This window comes from Palaemon carinicauda, chromosome 10 (assembly GCF_036898095.1).
Source record: "Palaemon carinicauda isolate YSFRI2023 chromosome 10, ASM3689809v2, whole genome shotgun sequence".
In the NCBI taxonomy this organism is placed as follows: Eukaryota; Metazoa; Arthropoda; class Malacostraca; order Decapoda; family Palaemonidae; genus Palaemon; species Palaemon carinicauda.
Window position 1 is genome coordinate 117,421,685 of NC_090734.1, and position 20,893 is coordinate 117,442,577.

At 36.5% G+C, this 20,893-nt stretch overlaps 1 protein-coding gene across 7 annotated transcripts in view; it reads left to right on the top strand.

Moving 5' to 3' along the window:
• The window catches only part of LOC137648706 (vascular endothelial growth factor receptor 1-like), a 62,356-nt gene that overhangs the window by 36,098 nt on the left and 5,365 nt on the right, over positions 1-20,893 (top strand). For 3 of the 7 annotated variants that reach the window (XM_068381738.1, XM_068381743.1, XM_068381744.1), the window contains 15 exons: positions 361-557; positions 1,506-1,662; positions 1,943-2,143; positions 2,369-2,497; positions 3,784-3,923; positions 4,651-4,755; positions 8,938-9,084; positions 10,021-10,171; positions 10,400-10,627; positions 11,585-11,732; positions 12,982-13,109; positions 16,986-17,125; positions 18,273-18,398; positions 18,684-18,895; positions 20,401-20,506. In XM_068381738.1, the coding sequence (XP_068237839.1) occupies positions 361-557; positions 1,506-1,662; positions 1,943-2,143; positions 2,369-2,497; positions 3,784-3,923; positions 4,651-4,755; positions 8,938-9,084; positions 10,021-10,171; positions 10,400-10,627; positions 11,585-11,732; positions 12,982-13,109; positions 16,986-17,125; positions 18,273-18,398; positions 18,684-18,895; positions 20,401-20,506 (2,315 nt within the window). The remainder of the gene's footprint in view (positions 1-360; positions 558-1,505; positions 1,663-1,942; positions 2,144-2,368; positions 2,498-3,783; positions 3,924-4,650; positions 4,756-8,937; positions 9,085-10,020; positions 10,172-10,399; positions 10,628-11,584; positions 11,733-12,981; positions 13,110-16,985; positions 17,126-18,272; positions 18,399-18,683; positions 18,896-20,400; positions 20,507-20,893) is intronic. The other 4 variants (XM_068381739.1, XM_068381740.1, XM_068381741.1 and 1 more) reach the window with 4 other exon arrangements.

Here is a 20,893-nt window from a genome sequence, read left to right on the forward strand (position 1 = left end):
ATATATATATATATATATATATATATATATATATATATATATATATATATATATATATATATATATATATATATACAGTATGCATATATATATGTTTGTGTATATATATAAATATAATATATATATATATATATATATATATATATATATATATATATATATATACATATATATATATATATATATATATATATGCTATATATATATATATATATATATATATATATATAGGGGACATAACTCCACTCCTTTAAAATTAATGGCACTTAAAAACACCAATTTTTGCTCTAGTCACCACACCTATCAAAATCAAAACTACTTTTACCCAGAAAACTGCTTCCTCCTTTCTTCTCAACAAAGATCATGACTTGGACATCATCCTGTCACTCGAGACTTTGGAGGGTGTTCAGATACCGAAGGATCAAATCCTGCAGAAGACTCAGCAGTTCTATCTCAAGTGCAAAATTACCGGCCATCCAGTCACAGACATTCTTCTTGAGTTCAAGCCTTGTGGGTCTTTTGAAATTTGCTCCTCTCCTAGCAAGGTTCTTGACAAGGTAACTACTGAGCCCCTAAGATCTAATTTTAGGTCACTGTAAAGTTTTAAATTCACCTCTGCTTTTAATTTAATGACATTGTTAAGTTCTTAATTGGGTCACTGCAACCCAATTATTGGGTACTGCAAAGTCCTTGATTTACCTTCAAGTATCCACTTTTAGGGCACTGTAAAGTTCTAATTTTTGCCACTGGAGCTACCAAATCCACATACTGTTTGTAAAGTGTGTAAGAACTGGACGATTCATAAAGCCTAGAAATGATGTGTACCCTTTTTACATGAACCATAGCAATCTTTGCGATTTCAGTTGTTTTTCTTCTGCCAAAAGTTCCCTTATTTTCCAAAGGTTGGTCTCCTCAAAAGTACAGTAAATATTCAGTCAAGGTGAAAATCATGAGGCATTATTGGTTTGCCAGCAGAAGATCACGCATCCTCAGAATTGTTGACATTGACTCTAGGTTACACTACTAGATAATATAGAAAACTGTGATGCTAGTTTAATGAATTAATAAGAAATCAGTATAATGACTTATTATGTTAATTCTAAAGTAGTTAAGCCCAATGGTTGAATCCAATTTGTATACTCCTAAAGGATTTGAAGATATTAGACTGAGAAGGAAATAGACAAAAGCGAATGAATAAAAATAAAAGGTAGATTAGAGTGCAGCTGATAGCCAAAGGAACAACAACAAAATCTGAATATTTCTTCAGAGGGACACCGTTAATGAACGTGACAAGGTCTTCCTTGATTTTTTTTATAATAGTATTGTGCTTGTAAATAGATAGTCAAAGTGCACCTGTAATAGTTCGGATATGTGATACTTCCTGGTGTTCTTTCTTAAACTAAATTAACAATTCTGTCTCTTTATTATTGACTAATTAGATACCTTTCCAGTATGTGGTAAATTGTTGTTTCTAACTTTATGGGACTAATGCAATACCCTTCTAGGTCATGGTGAATGGTTCTTCAGATATAACATCAACAGTTGGGCCAAAAGTGCGGATTTGGAAGGATTCTGCTGAAGCACAAGGAATCTACCAGTGCATCGGGAGGAATAAACATGGAGAAAAATTTCTGAGCAATCATATCAGAGTACCTATTTCAGGTGGGAAAATAAGAATATCAAACAGTTTTTGGATTGGAATAAAGTGAAGAGAGTTACTTCCTTATTCTGTAGGGACCAAAGTAGCAAAAGTTCCTTAACAGGCCAGTTTTCCATAGAATTCTGTCAATAGATTTCCCTCATTAAGTAATAACAGTACCATGCCTTGAAAAGAGAAAGAATGGAACGTTTATTAACTACTTCCATGTTGGTTTCTGATTAAGACTTGTTGGAACCTTAATATATCTTTTTAGGCCTACTCCAGACTTACTTTTTTCACCAGATTACGGTCAGCTAGCCTTTATGACACTTGAGGCTGAAGTAACCAGGGAAGAATCTGAGCAACCGATACACGTGAATAGCTCCTCATCAGTCATTGAAGTGATCATGGGAGATAAGGTCCTGTTGAAGTGTAGGAAAAACAAGATGGCGAACTTAACAGATGAGTTCATGTGGACTTCACAGGATATCGATTTTCATCAAGGTATCTTTATACATATATACTGTATGTATGCATGTATGTATGTATATAGGTATATAATTATGCTATGCAACAAAATACAGTATGCATTCCCTATGTGCCTATTTTCATAATCCCTGGAAAAAAAAATATATCAAGGCACCATAAACTCCCAGGGCAATAACTTCTCATAATCAAAGAAACTATATATATAAAAGAATTCCACTTGAAGGTCAAAATTCATTACAGAGAACATCACAAAGCGAAAAGAAGAATTTTCAGAAGTCTTGGAATGGAGATTGGACCCGGACCTTCTCAAGTACAATGGCAAAAAGATCAGATGTCTGAGCTCTGACGAGAGGCTGATAATTGTCCAAGGTAAAGGAGTCAACATAAGCATTAAAACTGAGTTTACAAATGGAGCTATTCACATCCGTTTGAAGTCTGGCCAGGTTATACTCTGGATATTCATTGTTGCAGTTATATTACTTCAATTGTTCTTTTTCTATTTGGTCAGAATATTCACAGCCATATATTTTCCAATATGCATTCAATCTCTCTGCTGGTAGTTACTGCATTACATCATAATCAAAATAATTTTCTATGAGTAAAGCGTGTCAGTAAACTACATTATAAGATGACAGAAAATACAGCCACCATACCAGCCAAAGAGAGAAGTTAAACAACCCTTGAGATACAGATGAAGGCAAAAATTTCCTCTATGCAAGGATATTGTAGTAAGGGTTGATCAAATCCGTTACCTTATGATACAGTACTTTTCCCACAATATGTAGAATATTGCTAACCTTAATGAGTACAAAAGGCAAGGAGGAGAGGCAAGAACTTAGGTACCAATAGATCTTTCGTAGGTCAGTTGCCAAAGTTTCGTAAGCAGAACCGATTTTCCTTAATGACACGTCATCTATTTTTTCCAAGGAAATGAAACTTTTTTTTTTTACAATGTTTTAATGTTGAATGTAGTTGTATAAAGAAAAAAAGATTAGAGATGGGAGTCAAACTAGTAAGGCTAATCTTTAAAAATAATGATATCAAAACTGGGCGAAAGAGGATTAACGAAAGTATCCTACTAGGAGCTATTGCATGCTACACACTTTAAACTTTGAGCAGTAAGAAAATAAACTTCTATTAGATTCATAAAGGGATTCTGCAGGGAGGTAGAGACATCCTAGACTCCATTTAGATCTACCATGATGAATAGCGTTGATTCTCTTGGAATTTAAGAAGTAGTTTTTGAACTGCAAGTTGAGTTTGTAGGTTATTCAAATCATCACTCACAAATGTAAAGAATAAATTGTTAAATTTATGGGTCATTTATAGTCTTTAAGGTTTTAAAGAGATACAGATAATGAATTGAGAATGAACTCTCATATATACATATAATATATGCAACATTAATTAACTTCAGCTTTAGCTTTATTAAGGGCTATTTTTCTTGCCGCACTTGCTTTATATTCTTATACTTTACCACTGTTTTTGCTTCATTTGTTCCATCTTGCAACCTAGTCTTCTAACTTTAACCTATTAGTGTAACTCTATAGTTTTACCATATGTGCACTTGGTGCTGTATGGCCCCATAAGCCCATTTCTGGGCTATGTAGCTCAAATCCCTAAATCCAATCCTATTTCCATAAAAATTACCACAGAGGCCCAGGCACCTAAACTTGTGGCACACGAGGCCTTTGAAAAGGTCGTCGAAGGTATCGGGAGTCTGGATCTGGGGACAGTGGTACATTTTTCATGCAGAGCTACAGGAGTTCCAGATCCCATCATCAGGTGGACGAAGGTAGGTGATAAGATGTGTCCAGAACTTTGAGTTGTATTGAACTCGCGTGCATCCAATTCCAGCAGTTCATTGGTATTCGTTAGGCATAGATTACTCTAATAAAGATTGATTGAGCTGAAAGAGAAATGCGCCCCACAGAAACATACATTTTCACCATAAAATTAAAGTTACACTTGAAATTTATTAAATAGTTTTTTTAGCTATGATTTTAATACTACAGAAAACCTTGCGTAGTAACATAATAAAGAAATTGTCTATTCAGACCAACCATGGTAGGAATAAGGTGAAATTTGAATGGCTGAGAATATTTTAACAAATCCCATGTGCAGTGTGTACATAGATGTCCTATTATGCCATATAAATAAAACTACTGTATGTTAGGGATGATAATATGATGTAGCTTCTTTAGTTAAGTTTAGTAAAAAACTCATGATAGGGATTATAACAGTTTTAGGTACTGCACAACTAGGTAAAGCATTACCATTCACGAAATCTAGTTGCCATTCAGCTGGATTATCTAAGAAGTGTTTCGTGACGTAAAAAGACGATAATGCCTGTGTTCTTTACAGTTCATTTCATATCAACTTCCAAAAGTTGATTTTGAAATGTGATAAGCTATTTACGAACCAGTAATTGTGCATGTTGATATAGACTCTTTGGTCAGAAAAATAAACAGATTTTCTACCTTTCATTACAATCCCATCAATGTTTCATAAATGATTTTCAGGATGATGAACCACTGAAGGATGAACACCCATGGGTGAAGATTGAGGGTTCTACCCTAAGCCTTTACCTGACCCGAGAAAGTGATTCTGGTCTCTACAAATGCAATGTATGTACTGTACAGCTTTAGATTTTTTACTTGAAAATAGAGTTATGAGCACGAGAAAACATAAATTGCAGATATCCAAGATTTCATTAAACAATCAAATAAGATCTTAACAGAACCTTGATTGATATGTAACCTTTCTATATGCTAAGTTATTATAAAAAAGTCTTCCAGTCTATTTATTAAAAGAAATCAATGGAAAGTGGTTAGTTATGATTCAGTAGTTACCACAGAGACACAGTATTTTTGCCCAATTATATCATGTAAGCTTTGTACATAGGTCCCTAAATCCTTTAAGGAGTGTCCACTCAACTGGGCAGTGTTTGACAGGCAAACATTGTAACAAGAATGTATGAAAAACAGCAATGAATACCGATGACGTCAGAAGCGAGAACACTACAGGTGAACAACCTCCCTACCATGTACAAGTGTTCGTAATTTGCCAAGGAATTATGATACTGACAGGCATAGGATTCCAGAAGTAATATGTTTATGTTATAAAATCTAGCTGTTTGTCAGACATAAATGGTATCTTCATGTTTATGAATATTTGTATCATCTAAAGTATGCTGGAGTTCATTCTTGTTTACTTTTCCTGAAGTCTAATTCGCAGCCATCTTGCATTTTATGTAAAATTGTTACATGGATTTCCCATGCAGTTTTTCCAAAATGTAGTAATTGTAATGTTTAAAACGGACTATTTTTGGGTGAGATGGCCATGTCGTCCTGATGGAAGTTCCTTAAGGTAGCTTCCTAAGGGATATATGTACTACAGTGATATTCCTAGAGAATTTTACCTTTAGGTATCCAGAATTCTAACTCCTGGCGCGAATATCCTTAAATTTTCTCTCAAGGATATCGTATAATATCAGAGGACGTATTCTTGACACGCCATATAGCAATCTGCACCCCTAATAGCATTTACGCTTCGAGGAGGTGTGGCAGAATAGAAGGGGAGCCGTATCAAGGTTACCCCCGTTCTCGTACTACTATTGAGTATGACAACAGCGCCATTTCCACGATGGCGGACATTCCTTGTAGCATTGAACATGGGGCTACAGATACAGTACAACGGGAGGGATACTGTGAAGATCTTTTCTTTTTTAGAGGAGATGGGTGGGTCCATCAGGACCACATGGCCATCTCACCCAAAAATAGATTTTTTGCTTTGCTCAAAATCCATTTTTTGGGTTCAAGCCATGTCGTCCTGATGGAAGCATACCAGAACATTAGTGTATCTGTGGATTTTCATCAGTGCCTTAACCTCGGAACAACATTTTCTATGGTCATGGGGACCAATCGAGACAAGTGACGTCACCGTTATCCGTCATCATCACTAATCATAAACAATGTTAGTGCTTCCTGCCTCCTACAGGGAAGAGTCATTGTGTATCCCACTCAGCCTATTTGCCGAAGCCTTCCTTACAATATTAAATTATAGAGTTTCCTGATCAGGAAGACTCAAGGATAAAGGCTCTACCCTTTAAGGGTTAGGAGTGTATCACCCCTGCCTTGAAGCTATTTAATATTGTAGAGTAATCCGAATACTGATTTCTAATCAGGATATTGAAGAAATTATATTCATTCAATATGGGATTGGGTTCAGCAAATGCCTGTGTATGGATATGATATATTGGAAATAACTACTAGTATAAAATATATAGTGGTTTTCTATCTGCAGTATATTCTATACTGTAGATATACTGGCTACCTGTACTGTATAACATATACTGTAGTTCAGCCGGCATGTTGCCGACATAGCTAGGTCTTGCCAGCATATCTAGTATGCTAGCTAGAGAGAGAGAGATAGCATGGAGTAAAGGCTACTCCTTTACTGTGTATGTATACAGTAATGAAAGATGTAAAAGTCTAATTTTACTGCCTTTCTCCAGAAAGAAGGTTCTAATGGAAGGGGAGAATGTACCATTCAGGCTTCCATCCAACTACAGTACTATTGCCGGCAAAGTGCCGCCAATACACTGCCGGCAGGCTAGCCTCCGGCAGTATCAGTACAGTCGGTGTGCTGCCATCTAAGTCAGCACTTATCTGCGCGGCCTGGCCGGCGGTATTCCGGCAACAGAACCTGTGGATAGCAGTCCAAGGGAGAACTGAAGAACCTTGGGGACAGAAAGGGACTTCCCACTCACAGCCATCATGGTTGCTGGCAGCCGCCAGTTGCCGGCAGCCATCCGACAGATAATGTGGCTGCCAGCAGTATGCACTGCCGCCAGCCATGGTTACTGACATTCAACATGGCTGCTGACAGTTGTCATGGCTAGAGAGGGAGTCTGGCCGGCTCCGGCAACCTACCAGCAATGGTAAGGTTGTAAGATGCCGGCCCAATGAAAGACAATGGCTAGGCCATCAAAAGTGGACAGAGGGGTAGGGAACAGGGTCTTGTATAGCGTGTGAAAGGAACTGGCAAAATTGTCTGTCCTACCACCTCTTAAAAGAAACTCTGTTTCAGTATCGGCGGAATCCTAGGTGACAGGGAGTCTCAGTTCTCCACCCCAGAGATTGCCGAGACAGTTAAGGGGATGGCGGCATTGCCGCCTCCTCTCAAGAAGGGAGAAAACAGAGTTCCAGTGCCACGTCATCCTAGGCAAAAGAAGAATATCACTCTTGAGCTTAGGGGACTGCGGCACAGGACTAGTCCTCTAGTCGCAAGGAGAAGATGGTATCCTAGCACAACTTCAAGTGCGGCTAGGGAGGGCTAGCAATCCAATGCCGGCAGCCTAGCCAGCAGGGGAATGATGGTATCCTACAACCCACTCGCCCTGCCGACAGGTCGCCAACATAAGACTAAATACTCTGAGATTCTGGCTAAATCCCAAAACCTGCTGGTATACCACAACCAGCGGTTTAAGGGAAGAGACAGAAAAACCCTAGGCTAGTCATGTCTGAATAAAATTCATGGCACGGCCACTAGGGTTGTAGCCTGAAGCTACACTCAGAGGGAAAAGAGATTACCCTTAAATCTCCAAGGAGACGTGTAATGTTTCATATAATTCTAGGAGGTATCAGTCTCCACTTGAATTGAAAAAACAATACACGAGGGTAACCGGGGAAATGTCTGAACGTATAATAAAACGCCTTGATTAGGTTACTTAGGCTAGACGAGATCTTGGTGACCTAAATTACCGAAACTCTAACTATACGATTGACATGGAAAAGGAAAATTATGCACATTATCAAAATCTTACGAGTATAATTGCCTAAATAGCTAGATAATTAAATAAAGCTATTTAAAACTGGAAATCGTTCTGCTAACTAAATAACACATGCCTAACGAACGACGGCGCCCATGGCGCCTCCAGTAACAAGCCTAGCTCTTAGGCACAATAAATTACTCTAATATCATTGTGAAACAGGAGCTAAAATATACTCATAGTAAAGACCCGATACTCAACTTTCCAGAGGCGGAAGAAGATGGAGAAAGCATAATTATAATCCTGTAAAACGATCTAAAAGTTAGATCCACAGGGAATACCACCGAGCGAAATCGCTACAGAATAAGTAATGTTCGCCATCGTGGAAATGGCACTGTTGTCATACTCAATAGTAGTACGAGAACGGGGGTAACCTTGATACGGCTCCCCTTCTATTCTGCCACACCTCCTCGAAGCGTAAACGCTATTAGGGGTGCAGATTGCTATATGGCGTGTCAAGAATACGTCCTCTGATATTATACGATATCCTTGAGAGAAAATTTAAGGATATTCGTCCCAGGAGTTAGAATTCTGGATACCTAAAGGTAAAATTCTCTAGGAATATCACTGTAGTACATATATCCCTTAGGAAGCTACCTTAAGGAACTTCCATCAGGACGACATGGCTTGAGCCCAAAAATGCCATTATCTTTGTTTTCATTCTAATCTTGCTGCTCATCATAGCAATGCTATCTGAATGCATTGGGCTGGAAAAACACTAACTTTTTAGCCCAAAAGTTTGACTGAGTTAAGTACCTGTGTGTAGACATAACTTGTCAGCTTTGTCTGGTGAATGAGTAGCACTGTTTGGCGCCAGATCCATCCTTAAGGTTTTTATATTTCTAATGTCATCACCAGTCATTCCTGCCACCGTTTATAATCTGGTAACGATTTTTGCCCATCAGACAGTGCCCGGTCATGTGGATGCACCCTTATGCTTCTTCACCATTTATTTCTTTCACACTGGTATCCACAGGTATCTAACAGAGCTGGATGGGAGCATGACTATGTGAATCTCATTGTGGCCACTGGATATCATTCTCCCGTTGTTATTTACGTAATCTTGGGCCTTTGCATCATTGCCCTTGTCTGTGGGATTGTCGCACATTTCGTAAGAAAAGATGTATGGAAAGGCGTTTTTGTATTTTTTCTTTGATGACATGATTGATAACACTATTAATTTACTTTTAATCCTCTGTACCTTTTCCCTCCTTTTTTCTTTATTACCTGATAATCAATGCTAGTCCCACAGTTACATTCAGTTGGCTGATTTATTACTCTATACTATACAGTGTATATACCCTAAACTTATTTCCTTCAGTTGCGCTAGTCTTCAAGGTTTTCCCTTTACACACTGTTTAACTTGGTTGTCTATCACCTACTAATAATACCTTTGTTATTCATCGAAATATATATAGTATTAGTCTTTCGTTGCATCCACAGATCTAATATCTAGCCACTACATGTGTCAACATAAATATGTGAGCAAACTATGCGCCCAACACATTCACTCTACCTCATGGCTAGAATGTTGACAACTGAAATACAAGAAAATGCTCTCACTTAGATAAAACAACGATGATATATACTAAGACTATAAAGTGAATATAACATAATACATTCCTAATTACCTCTGCTTTCATATACTTGCATAGGTTAGGCAAATGATAATATAGATAACACAACTATACAAACATAAAATATCTAAGGTACACTCTATATGCTCTATCTTTTTGATCCCCTAGCTTTGCTTTAGTTTTTATAAGACATTTGCCAATAATTTTCATGTTAACTCCTTTCATTATTTTTAAGGCAATTAATAACCTTAATCTTCATCTTAAGTTACCAAATTTCTTGATTAAATCCTGCCTTAGTTATCCATGAATTTACTCTTTAAGCTATCACATTTCTAGATTGAATCCTACTCGTTAGTTTCCAAAGTATTTGACATTCCCCTTCTGTAAATTATAAGAAAAAAAAAGCCAAGGTATCTTTAGTTTCTCATCTTGCATGACTGAGAGAGGAAGAAATAAGTTAAATTCTCTTATATGATCCATAGAAAAGAAAGAGGAATTTTATGCTAGAAGAGGTGGAGCAGTTCATGAAAGGCGCGCCGGATCGTCTCAACCCCGAGTTAGGGCTCACCCAACAAGCTCATCTCTTGCCTTGTGATATGCAATTTGAGATAGCAAGAAGCCGCATTGAGTTTGGTACGTATTGGATTCTTTGTTAATTACCTATTTATTATTTACTATCATCCATGGAATTTTTTTCTCATTTTACAGCTAAATAAAAAAAAAAATGAGCTATGCTTGATTCATACCGAAAAGAATCTGTTGTCACTTTGAACTGATTAATATCACAATTCTATGCAAATATTATGTCTTATCCAAGTCCCTCTTTTAACAGTCAATTAATGTATGTTATTCAATTAACAGGAAAACTCATTGGAGAGGGGGAGTTTGGGCATGTCTTCCAAGCAAAGGTGGATGGCCTTCGAGCAAATGAATTGCAAACAACCGTTGCAGTGAAGACGGCCAAGTCTCGGTCTAATGAAGTGTTCAGGAAGGAGCTCATTGCTGAGGTCAAGATCATGATGCACATCGGCAGACACACAAATGTCCTCAACTTACTTGGAATTTGTTCAGAAAATTTGGCAACAAAAGGTCAGGAAGCAATAGACGTTATTTGTTTCATTGCAACAACAGTTATCCTTCAGGATCGTGATGGCAGTTTAGATATGCGTTTTGTATTTTCTATGTTTTGCAAGCTGCACTAAACAACAAAAGATATTTCACAACTTAAATGTAAGGGCTTGCCTTGTATAGAGTGTCTGATTGAGCATGATAGCTTTAGCGTAATACTCCTGTTTATTTATGAGATTAATGGTGCCATTGTGAGAAACAATATGTTTGTGAACTATATACATCGTATATTGATTTTGAAAATGCTTATCAATGTAATAGTAACTCTTATTCTTTACTAATAACTTTTTCTTTTGAGGAATCAAGTTTTCTAAAGATTTTGGACGCTTTATTTTGACAATAATTTCTCTGCATCTTTTTTAAGTGGCCTATCAGAGCAGTGGTAAAGTAAAGGTATATCGTTAGAGAAGGGAATGGCATTAAAATTTATTAGAAACAAAAGACGTGAAATTAATATGATGGCTCTAGATATCACCATATGAATTAAATGAGGAATTGCAAAAACGGGTAAAAAGCTACATGAAATTTTTGTTTTTGTATGGAAAGAAAGCTTATGTGTTTCTATTTCAATAGACGTGAATAAGTAACATTGCATTCCTGGTATATGTAAGGGCTAAAGCATGCTAGACAGACAGCATCATCGCCAAGGAGAGTGGAGGATAGGGTTGCGATTGAGTCTATTTGTCATGAATTTATTTTCAAAAATTTATGTTTGAAACTTCCCTCCTTGACTCAGAGTTAGTAAACACTTTGGTGTCATAAACATCAGTCATTTTCCTACTAATTATTAATACAAATACATAATATTCATTGGCTTAAATGTCCATGGCCAAGAACAAGTCTGAAGTCATTTTCTTATCAATGAACTCACATTCAAAACCAGAATGAACTGGAAACTAATAATTGCCTGTACAACAGGAGAACTTCTGGTGATAATCGAGTACTGCCGCCATGGCAACCTTCGAGATTACCTCCTACGACACAGGAACAACTTTGTACTGGACAAGAATGCAACCGGACCCCGCAGCCATTCTGATAGGAAAGCTGAATCTTCTGTATCTGCATTGTGTGTATAAATTCTGCATTATTTAAATTTCTCTAGGGACACTAGAATTTATATTCTATACCTTTTTCGTGTTGAATTTTTAGTAAAGGGGTGATCAATAATCTAAAAAATATGTATATATAGATTTGCTGCCTATGTGGATGATTATTATCTCCGCCAAGGTTATAATATAGAGTCGGTTTAATCTTTTATTTGTCCATGTGTTTGTCTGTGGAAAGGATAACGTCAAAACTACTCGACGGATTTTGACTACATTTTCACCACAGATAGACCTTGGGTCATGGACGACGCCATTAAATTTTGGAGATGATCCGGATCAAGATCATAATTCTGGATCAACTTTGCACTTTCCACCATCTACAGTCAGCATGTGAAAAGAGGGACATGCTGTCCGTAGACTTAAGTTAAATGTTATAGTGGATTCCTCCAGGTTTAGCATATAAAAAATAGTATTTTGTCCATAGACTTGAGTAACATGTTGGCAATATTCACTGGCAGAGGCCTAAAATCTCTGATTGCTCTTGTTTTGATAAATGTTTCAATTAATATTTTCCTGAATATATGAACTTACAATATACTTTATCCCCTGATAGATCTTCTCATCACCGGTAATAGTAAATGGCTAGATATAATAGACAAGCGTTTCCTCATAATGATTTGCTTCTTAGATAAAAGTTTTGTTTTTACTGAATCTGGTAATGCCTTTGTTATTGTGTGGCTAAGGGAGTTTTCAATTCTTTTTTTAAGAACTTTAACTTTGTTACTATGCTTTTGCACACATATTTACATAGGAGAGTTAATCAATGATATTCATGAACCAACACAGATTATGATGCCATCTAACATGGTAGATTTCTTTTGGTACCCTGTTATTTGATGTGTCCACAGCAGTATTGTATATCCTGATAACAGTTTCAGATAGATAATTTCCGAAAATTCTATGGTAATTTTATGTTCTTCCCCCCAAAAAAAAAACATTCTAATTGAAATTTAAAAAACAGAGGAATACTATAACTAAATTCCCACAACAGAAATGTTATAAGTTTGTTAAAATGTTATCAAGACCTTTGCAAAATTCCAAGTCATTATTTGACGATTCAAATGGTACGAAGGTTTTAAAAAATCTTAGTTTGGCCCATCTTCTAGATGTAAACTGAATTCTGAAACCGATTTAAAAATGCAAAGGTTAGATTCTTGAATACTGCCATATTGAATCTATTTTCATTGTTGTTGCTCCTCTCCTCGACAGACTGTGTAAAGATGATACTCGCTCCTCTCATCCAGCATCATCTGCTTCAGGAAGTGATGTCAAGAGAGATTTGATGCTGAATGACATCAAACTGAGTCATCTAGATCCTCCGTATAACCCCCATAAGTGTACGTATGGCAAAAAGTAGGGAATACACTAAGTCTGAGGTAAAATTAATTCTTATCCTTCATGATAGTGCACTGGTTTACCATTGACTTACTGTATTTCTATATCTTACCTAGTATATTAGTAGCCTACCTTGGTTTACTGGCAAATTTTAATGCAAACAAATTGTAATACGAGCATACATATTTGAACTTGGTTACGTGTATTGCATCCGCTAGCGAGTGTTAGGGTAATAATGATTTGAGGTTTCGAAAAAAACGCCTGTACAGGTACTACGCCAGCTAGGAAGACCACCTAAAAGACAACACAATCACAGCCTATTGGATGGCTACACTGCCAAGTGGGATCATAGAATTCTCAGTGGCTATTCCACATTGCTATAACCTCTTTCCAGTGCGCCAAGCTGAAAAACTCCACGTACAGCCTTAGCTACACTTACAACAGCACTTACATGCCACATCATGCCAGCATGAGAAATGTGGACGCCCTTCACCAGCTACTGCATGAGATCATGAGGGAGTGTTGACATGTCTACATGGCAACACTTTTTCATCTAATTTTCATGCCAATTGAATTATCAATTGTATGTATCTATTTTTATTGTGAATTATTAATTTTGATTCCTTTCTAATGTTCAGTGTTATACATTGTTCCATAATTACCAGTACAAATTTTAAAAATGAGTGTATACATTTATATATGGATGTGTGGAGGGTATTAAGTGAATTTCCTTTATTTCTTATAGGAAAAATTGTTTTTAGTATACGAGCATTTTAGTTTGCGGGTTCGCTCCCAGAACAAATGAGAGTTGTGAACTTAGTTACTACTGTGTATAGGTACAATTTCTTTACTTCATTTCAAGGACTTAGAGTCAAGGTTTTCAGAGGGAAATGCACCCAAAATCATTGGGAAATTGAAAGAGTTTACTTTTATTTTATGTGCCCGATGTCTTACATTACATTGATGTTCTTATGTACAAAGTGTAGAGATTTCTTAATCATATCTAGTTGACCTGCGTTGAAGAGACTCATCTTTACACTTCATCTCCAATCATAACAATCCCTCTTTAAAGTCCAAAAGGATGTTATAATTCTGGAAACTCAAGAAAAAGTAAGGATAATTTGAGTAAATACTCACTGAAAGGTTGGTTAATCAAACATCAAACAGATATATAGAGGTATCTTGGTATACAAGCAACTCAGAATACAAGCAAACTGGTGTATGAGCATAAAAATTTGAATTAGTATATGAAAATTGTATTAGTCTGCAAGCAAAATTTTCTCTCCTGATTGTAATGTTTGTGGACAAATACTAACAAGACTAGCACGCAATGCGCAGAAAAGTTGCACATTACCCTAACACCACCCATGTGGCGTTTAAGTGATTTTTACACCAGTTTCGTATGCCTTAGCTCGTATCCGTGCTCCCACGGCTCCCCCTCCGTGCTTAGATATTAAATCTCTCGCTTTCTCTACAGTGCTTGTACTAACGTCACCTAATGTTATCTTGCGAGCGTCTGTAGAAGTGTTTCTTGTAAAGTTGTGACCGCGTATTCTTTATAGAATTATGATAGCTATTGTTCAAGTCAAGTTAACAATATTAACAATACAATACAGCATCTAAACAATGGCCCCCAAGATGATTAAGAAGGATGGTAAGAAGATGATTACCTTGAGGTGATAAAAAAAATTAATGAAAAGCATGATCAAGGTACGTGTGGTGCAAAAACATATAATCGTACAACGTCGATGATTTACACAGTTCTTAGGAAAAAGAAGAAATCAAAGCAATTGATGCTGAGATAAGAGTGCTTACATTGGCGAAACAATGACCACATTCTTGTTAATGTGGAGAATCTGCTTCTTTTCTAGATCAATGAGAAGCAGTTAGCAAGAGATACGATAACAGAGAACATCTTTTGTGAAAAATTAACGTTTTTCTATGCTGGCCTTATTAAAGTTTTTCTATGCTGGCCTTATGAAAAATGAGCCTGGTACATCAGCAGACAAAGAAAAGGGAACATTCAAAGCGAGACTTGTTTGAAAACTTCAAGAAAGGAACAGGCATCCTTAATGTCATGATAAGACTGCAAGCTCCGATGGCAAGGCAGTAGAGGCATTCACTTCCAAATTTGAAAGGTTCACGGATTCCGAGTCTTTGAAGCCTCAGCAAGTGGTCAACTGCAACGAAAACGGTCTGTTCTGCAGGAAGATGTCCAGGAAGAACTTCATCACTTCAGAAGAAAAGGAAATTTCCTATCACAAGCCCTTGAAAGACTGTCTAACCCCGATGTTCTGTGCAAAGGCCAGTGGGGTTTACAAAACCAAACCTCTCATGGTGTATCACTCGGAGAATCCACAAGCCTTTAAAAAGAACAAGAGGCAAAAGAAGCAACCTAATGTCATGTGGAGGCTAAACACCAAGGCTTGGGTAACAAATTTTGTTTGGGAAATGAATCAATGAGGTTTATGGTCCTGAGGTAAAAAAGTAACTTTTGGCCAAGAACCTCATACTCTAAATCATATTGCTTATAGACAGTGCCCCTGCCCATTCATCAACCACGGAAGAGGAGCTAATGGAGGAATTCAGATTCTTTAGAATTAAGTTTCTGCCACTCAACACCACTCCAATTCTCTAACCCATGGATCAGGCGGTAATCTCAAATTTCAAAAAGCTGTATACAAAGGCAATGTTCCAAGGTCACTGAAAGGACCATGCTCACCCTCCGAGAGTTTAGTAAAGAACATTTCCTCATCGTCCCCTGACTGAAAGTGATTTATAAAGCTTGGAAAGGGGTCACCAAGAAAACCCTCAACTCTGCATGAAGGAAAATGTGGCCTGAATGCGTTGATGAACGCTATTTAAGGGATTCGAACCCATGCAGGAAGTCGCTGACGATGAAATTGTGTTCATGGGCTAGATAATTGGGTTAGAAGTGAACAAGTATGACATCAGCAATCTTCTGGGTGAGCATAGCGAGCAGTTAATGACCAAGGAACTGTTGGAGTTGCATAAGGAGCAGCAACAAGAGGTAGCTGAGGAGATTTCATTTGTGGATGAGGAGGAACAGAGTGACAAAACTCTCACTTCAAAGATTCTGAAAATGTGGAAAACCCTGCAAAATTTTTTGTAGAAACACATTACACGGGTTAAGTTTTGGCAGGGTGGGTAATGAATCTATTTAGAGACAATGAGACAAAAGCAGTCGTCTCTAGATAGGTTCCTTGTAAAAGATGAACGTAAGAGTATAAAAAAAGGATGACAAAGTGTCCTAAAGGCTTAATTAAGTGATTCAGTTAGTGATAGTGAACGCCATTCAAGAGAGAGAACTCTCAATATTTTACCAGAAATTTTCATGGAGGGAGATTCTCCCTTCAAGCAGTAACCTCCTCCTCCTCCTCCTTTCTTGTCTCCCTCACCCCAGCCACGACTATCTTCAAAGGTAAAGTTCGAGATAATTTATCATTACTTTCTTTTTCTATGAACTATTAATTTGTATTAATTTCTGATGAATACAGTAACATTACAAAACTTAAAGAATGAGTGCATACATGTATTTATGGACGTGCGTAATGCATTGAGTGAATTCCCTTTATTTCTTATGGGAAAAATTGTTTTGGTTTTCGAGCATTTTGGGTCCCGAGGTCGCTCCCGGAAGGTATTAATCTCTGAAACCGAGGTACTGCTGTACAGTACCCTGAATTTCACAATATTGAAAGGATGTACAGTATAGATATAAGATAAGAATTTAAGGAGTGTATGCCTATGTAATAATTTTTTCTCTACCGACCGCTACCTTTCTCTTCTGCTGTTTTCATACCTCACATTCCGTCTTTCCCGTTTATTCTACTAATGACCAATTTCTTTGGCTCCTGCAGTCGTAACCTCCAGCGCATCTGACCATGCCCCTTACGTATACTCAGACATGACACCCATGAAGGAGAACCTCACTCAGTCTGACCTCATATCCTGGTCATATCAGATAGGGAAGGGGATGGACTATCTTTCTATGAGGAAGGTAAGGAACACTTAATCTATAGAAAGAAGAGAGAACACCTGATAACATGAAAGGGTCACACATAATCAAAGAGGAATAGCAGGTCCTTTTTCTTGTTAACATTACACCATCAAGTAACAACTCTGACCTACTTCGTTGAAAGAGTTAAGTGCATATATTCTACATCTGTGTGTTCAGATTTGTATAAAACGTGCAATTTTTTATTTTGAATATAAAATTTAGGCAAACTGGAACACATTGCAATTATATAATTATATTTGAGATAGTAACATTTTTAGCTAAAAAATACAAAGAGCTTTGGTGATTTGTCAAAATTTGAAACTTCATCTAAGAAAGCTAAGGAGATCTTTTCCAAAACGTCATGATTGACTTGAAAGTTCAGTTTGCTAAGAAGTAAAGTTACCTTTAATGAAACCAGAAAGAATGTCAGAACTTGACTTTGGAGACTTGCTAAACTTGATTCTGATTGAATCATCTGAGATTACGTTAAGATGGACCCAACCAGTGTTTATTTGGTAAGCATGATCTCTGCATGGCTCAACGCCAGGTGGATTTGTTTCAATACACAAAGTTCACTCACCATGACACTTCTTAGCCTGTCTTGTTACAGCTTTTCCTAGTAAGTGTTGTGTAATGGGACTCAAATCAGTTTGATTCAGTATAGCTAGGAACAACTCAACAGATTTTGATTTAGCTTTACTCCCTCCGTGTGGCTCTTCATATTTTGTTTCCTGTCCAAATCAGCTTCAGTTAAAAAACTCAGTTAGGCTTGATTTCATTTGGTCAAACTTGATTCTGTACAATTTGCTCAGTTTGTATTTGCCTGATCTTGAACATGGGCTTCCTAGTGATCTTTTCAGATCTATAAAGAAATTAGTAATTATTCTCTTATATCCCTCATGTTAAATGATAAAAGGCCATAATCTATTCTTTTACATGAGAATCGTTCACTTAATCTCTCTTATCAGGATAGTCCAAATTTAGGTCATTGCCCTTTTACAAAACCACGGGAGTAACTTTTAATCCCTCTTTGGATGTTAACTTTCCTGCAAAATAAAATGTGAATACCAAGCTTCAAGAGAAGTTTTACCATTTGATCTAAAGAGAAACTGATAATAGTTGTTGCTTTTGATCACTCTATTACCAGGTGGTTCATGGTGACCTGGCTGCTCGCAACATTCTTCTCGACGAGAGATATATTGTCAAGATCAGTGACTTCGGATTTGCCAAAGATGTTTATCATAAGAACTACATGAAGAGTGGGCAGAGTTCGGTAAGGTATCTTTGAAGTGAGAATGAAAATATAAAGAGGTAATCTATGCTGATCTGATTGAAAAGTCCTACTTAAGTAATTGTAGAGGACTTCTTAATAGAGAAAAAAATCCTCTAATTATCTCATGAATGGTTTCACCTCAGAAATGTGATGATTATTCCATTGATGGAATAATAACAATTCACGTCTCTAATGTTTGAGGCATTGGAAAAACAATTCATAGTCTCTGAAAAATGAACGTATGACTTAACCATCAAGAAGAAAAATGTTACCTTTCCTTTCCAGTGCCTGATGCCAGTGAAATGGATGTCCCCTGAATACCTGAAGGATCAAATCCGTTCAATCCAAAGCGACATCTGGGCGTATGGCGTCCTTTTGTGGGAGATATTCAGCCTAGGGGAAACCCCTTACCAGGGTTTCATCATTGACGACACTTTCATGGAGAAGATCGAAAATGGTTACAGGCTTCCGTGTCCAAACTTTGCACCCAAAAAGGTGTAAGTCCCAAGTTTTACTTATTACAATACTTCTTCGTGAGTCACTTTAGACATAGTGGAGCTATATTCTTTATACATATATATATATATATATATATATATATATATATATATATATATATATATATATTTATATGATAAATTTTGCACATTTAAATGTGTTTTTTATATTCAAATAAGCCATATATTTTTTTATATATTAGTGTCTGCATTCTCTTATTTGAATATATATATGTATATATATACATATATTTGTATATATATATATATATATATATATATATATATATATACATATATATATACATATATTTGTATATATATATATATATATATATATATATGTGTGTGTGTGTGTGTGTGTGTGTGTGTGTGTATATATGATAAATTTTGCACATTTAGATGTATTTCTTCATATTCAAATAAGCCATATATTTTTTATACATTAACGTCTGGATTCTCTTATTTGGATAGATATATGTATACACACACACACACACACATATATATATATACATATATATATGTATATATATATATGTATATATATATATATATATATATATATATATATATATATATATATATATATATATATGTGTGTGTGTGTGTGTGTGAGAGAGAGAGAGAGAGAGAGAGAGAGAGAGAGAGAGAGAGAGAGAGAGAGAGAGAGAGAGAATAAGGAGATGAACCCCCAGAGCAGTAAAACTTCCAGAGCATTAGTTTTATTATACGTCTACATTGAAGTTTGCTCAGAAGTGCATTGAAACCCCCTATGCACCATGACTTATTTGTCCCTGTCTAACAAACACAGCTACAGTTCCTGAACAACAACGCCATTCTTTTCAATAAATCCTTCACACCATCTATCCAACTGTCCAGTTTATTTGAACCCTCCCTCTCCTCCTACCTCCAAGCAATTACAACAGACACATCCTTTCTATTAACGTATCGTCTTCCATTCTTTCCACATGACAAAACCACTTCCAAGTACTCTGTCCCATCCCTTCACCTATGCTCACCTTTTTATCATCTTTGTATTTCACCATATTTTTCTCTCTGTTATTTATTTATTTTACATCATATTATGCTATGCCAACATCGTCTTAAAAGCTTTTGGCCTTTTTTCTTGCATTCACATTCAACATCCACATTGTTAGCTCAACATTGGACTTCTTTTCACTTCTAAATCTTTTATATATGCCATACCACATTACTTGTCTTGCCTATCTATGATTCTTCTCTTATCTACCAACATCTATCATAATACTTCGCAAATGCTTTTGCAAAACAAAAACTTCCCTTCTCCAGTTATTCATGTTTCCATTATTAATCGATCTTCCTGATGTCCATCATCTCTTGTAGCCTTGCTTTAGCTGGTACTGTATTCACTATATTACTTCTTAAAAACACCTTCAAAATGTTATAATAGTTTCTTTGTGTTTCGATCGATACAATATGTCAATCGGCATTTGAAATCAAATGGATTACGCTGTTATTCGCAGGTACAATATGATGCGTGATTGCTGGCAGATAGATCCAATGGCCCGACCTCCCTTCTCAGATCTGGTGAAGAAGATGACTCGCTTGTTGAGTTCCAGAGAAAGAGAGGTAAGGCATGGGGTTTTTTTTGTTGATGAATGATAGAATTTCTTGAACAAAAATGTATTGCCGTACGTGAAATGAAAAGATCAACACGTGAAAAAAGAGGAAAAATGTAGAAGGGGATACTGAAAAGCAAATATAAGGATAAAATTTAGCAATCAGGTAGAAACATATGAGCATCGATACTAATGTTGTACTCAATTCATAAGAACAAGGACATTGAAAGGTACAAATATTTAGAAAAACAGATGGTATGTGTATGTAGAATTAGATGTGGTTATGTCTTGGCTTGAAAACCATGAGCTTCAGGTGACCCTGGGGAAATAGTTTGAATACCAATCACTAAATCCACTCCTAAATTTGGATATTATGAATTTTAGGTCAATACCTTTG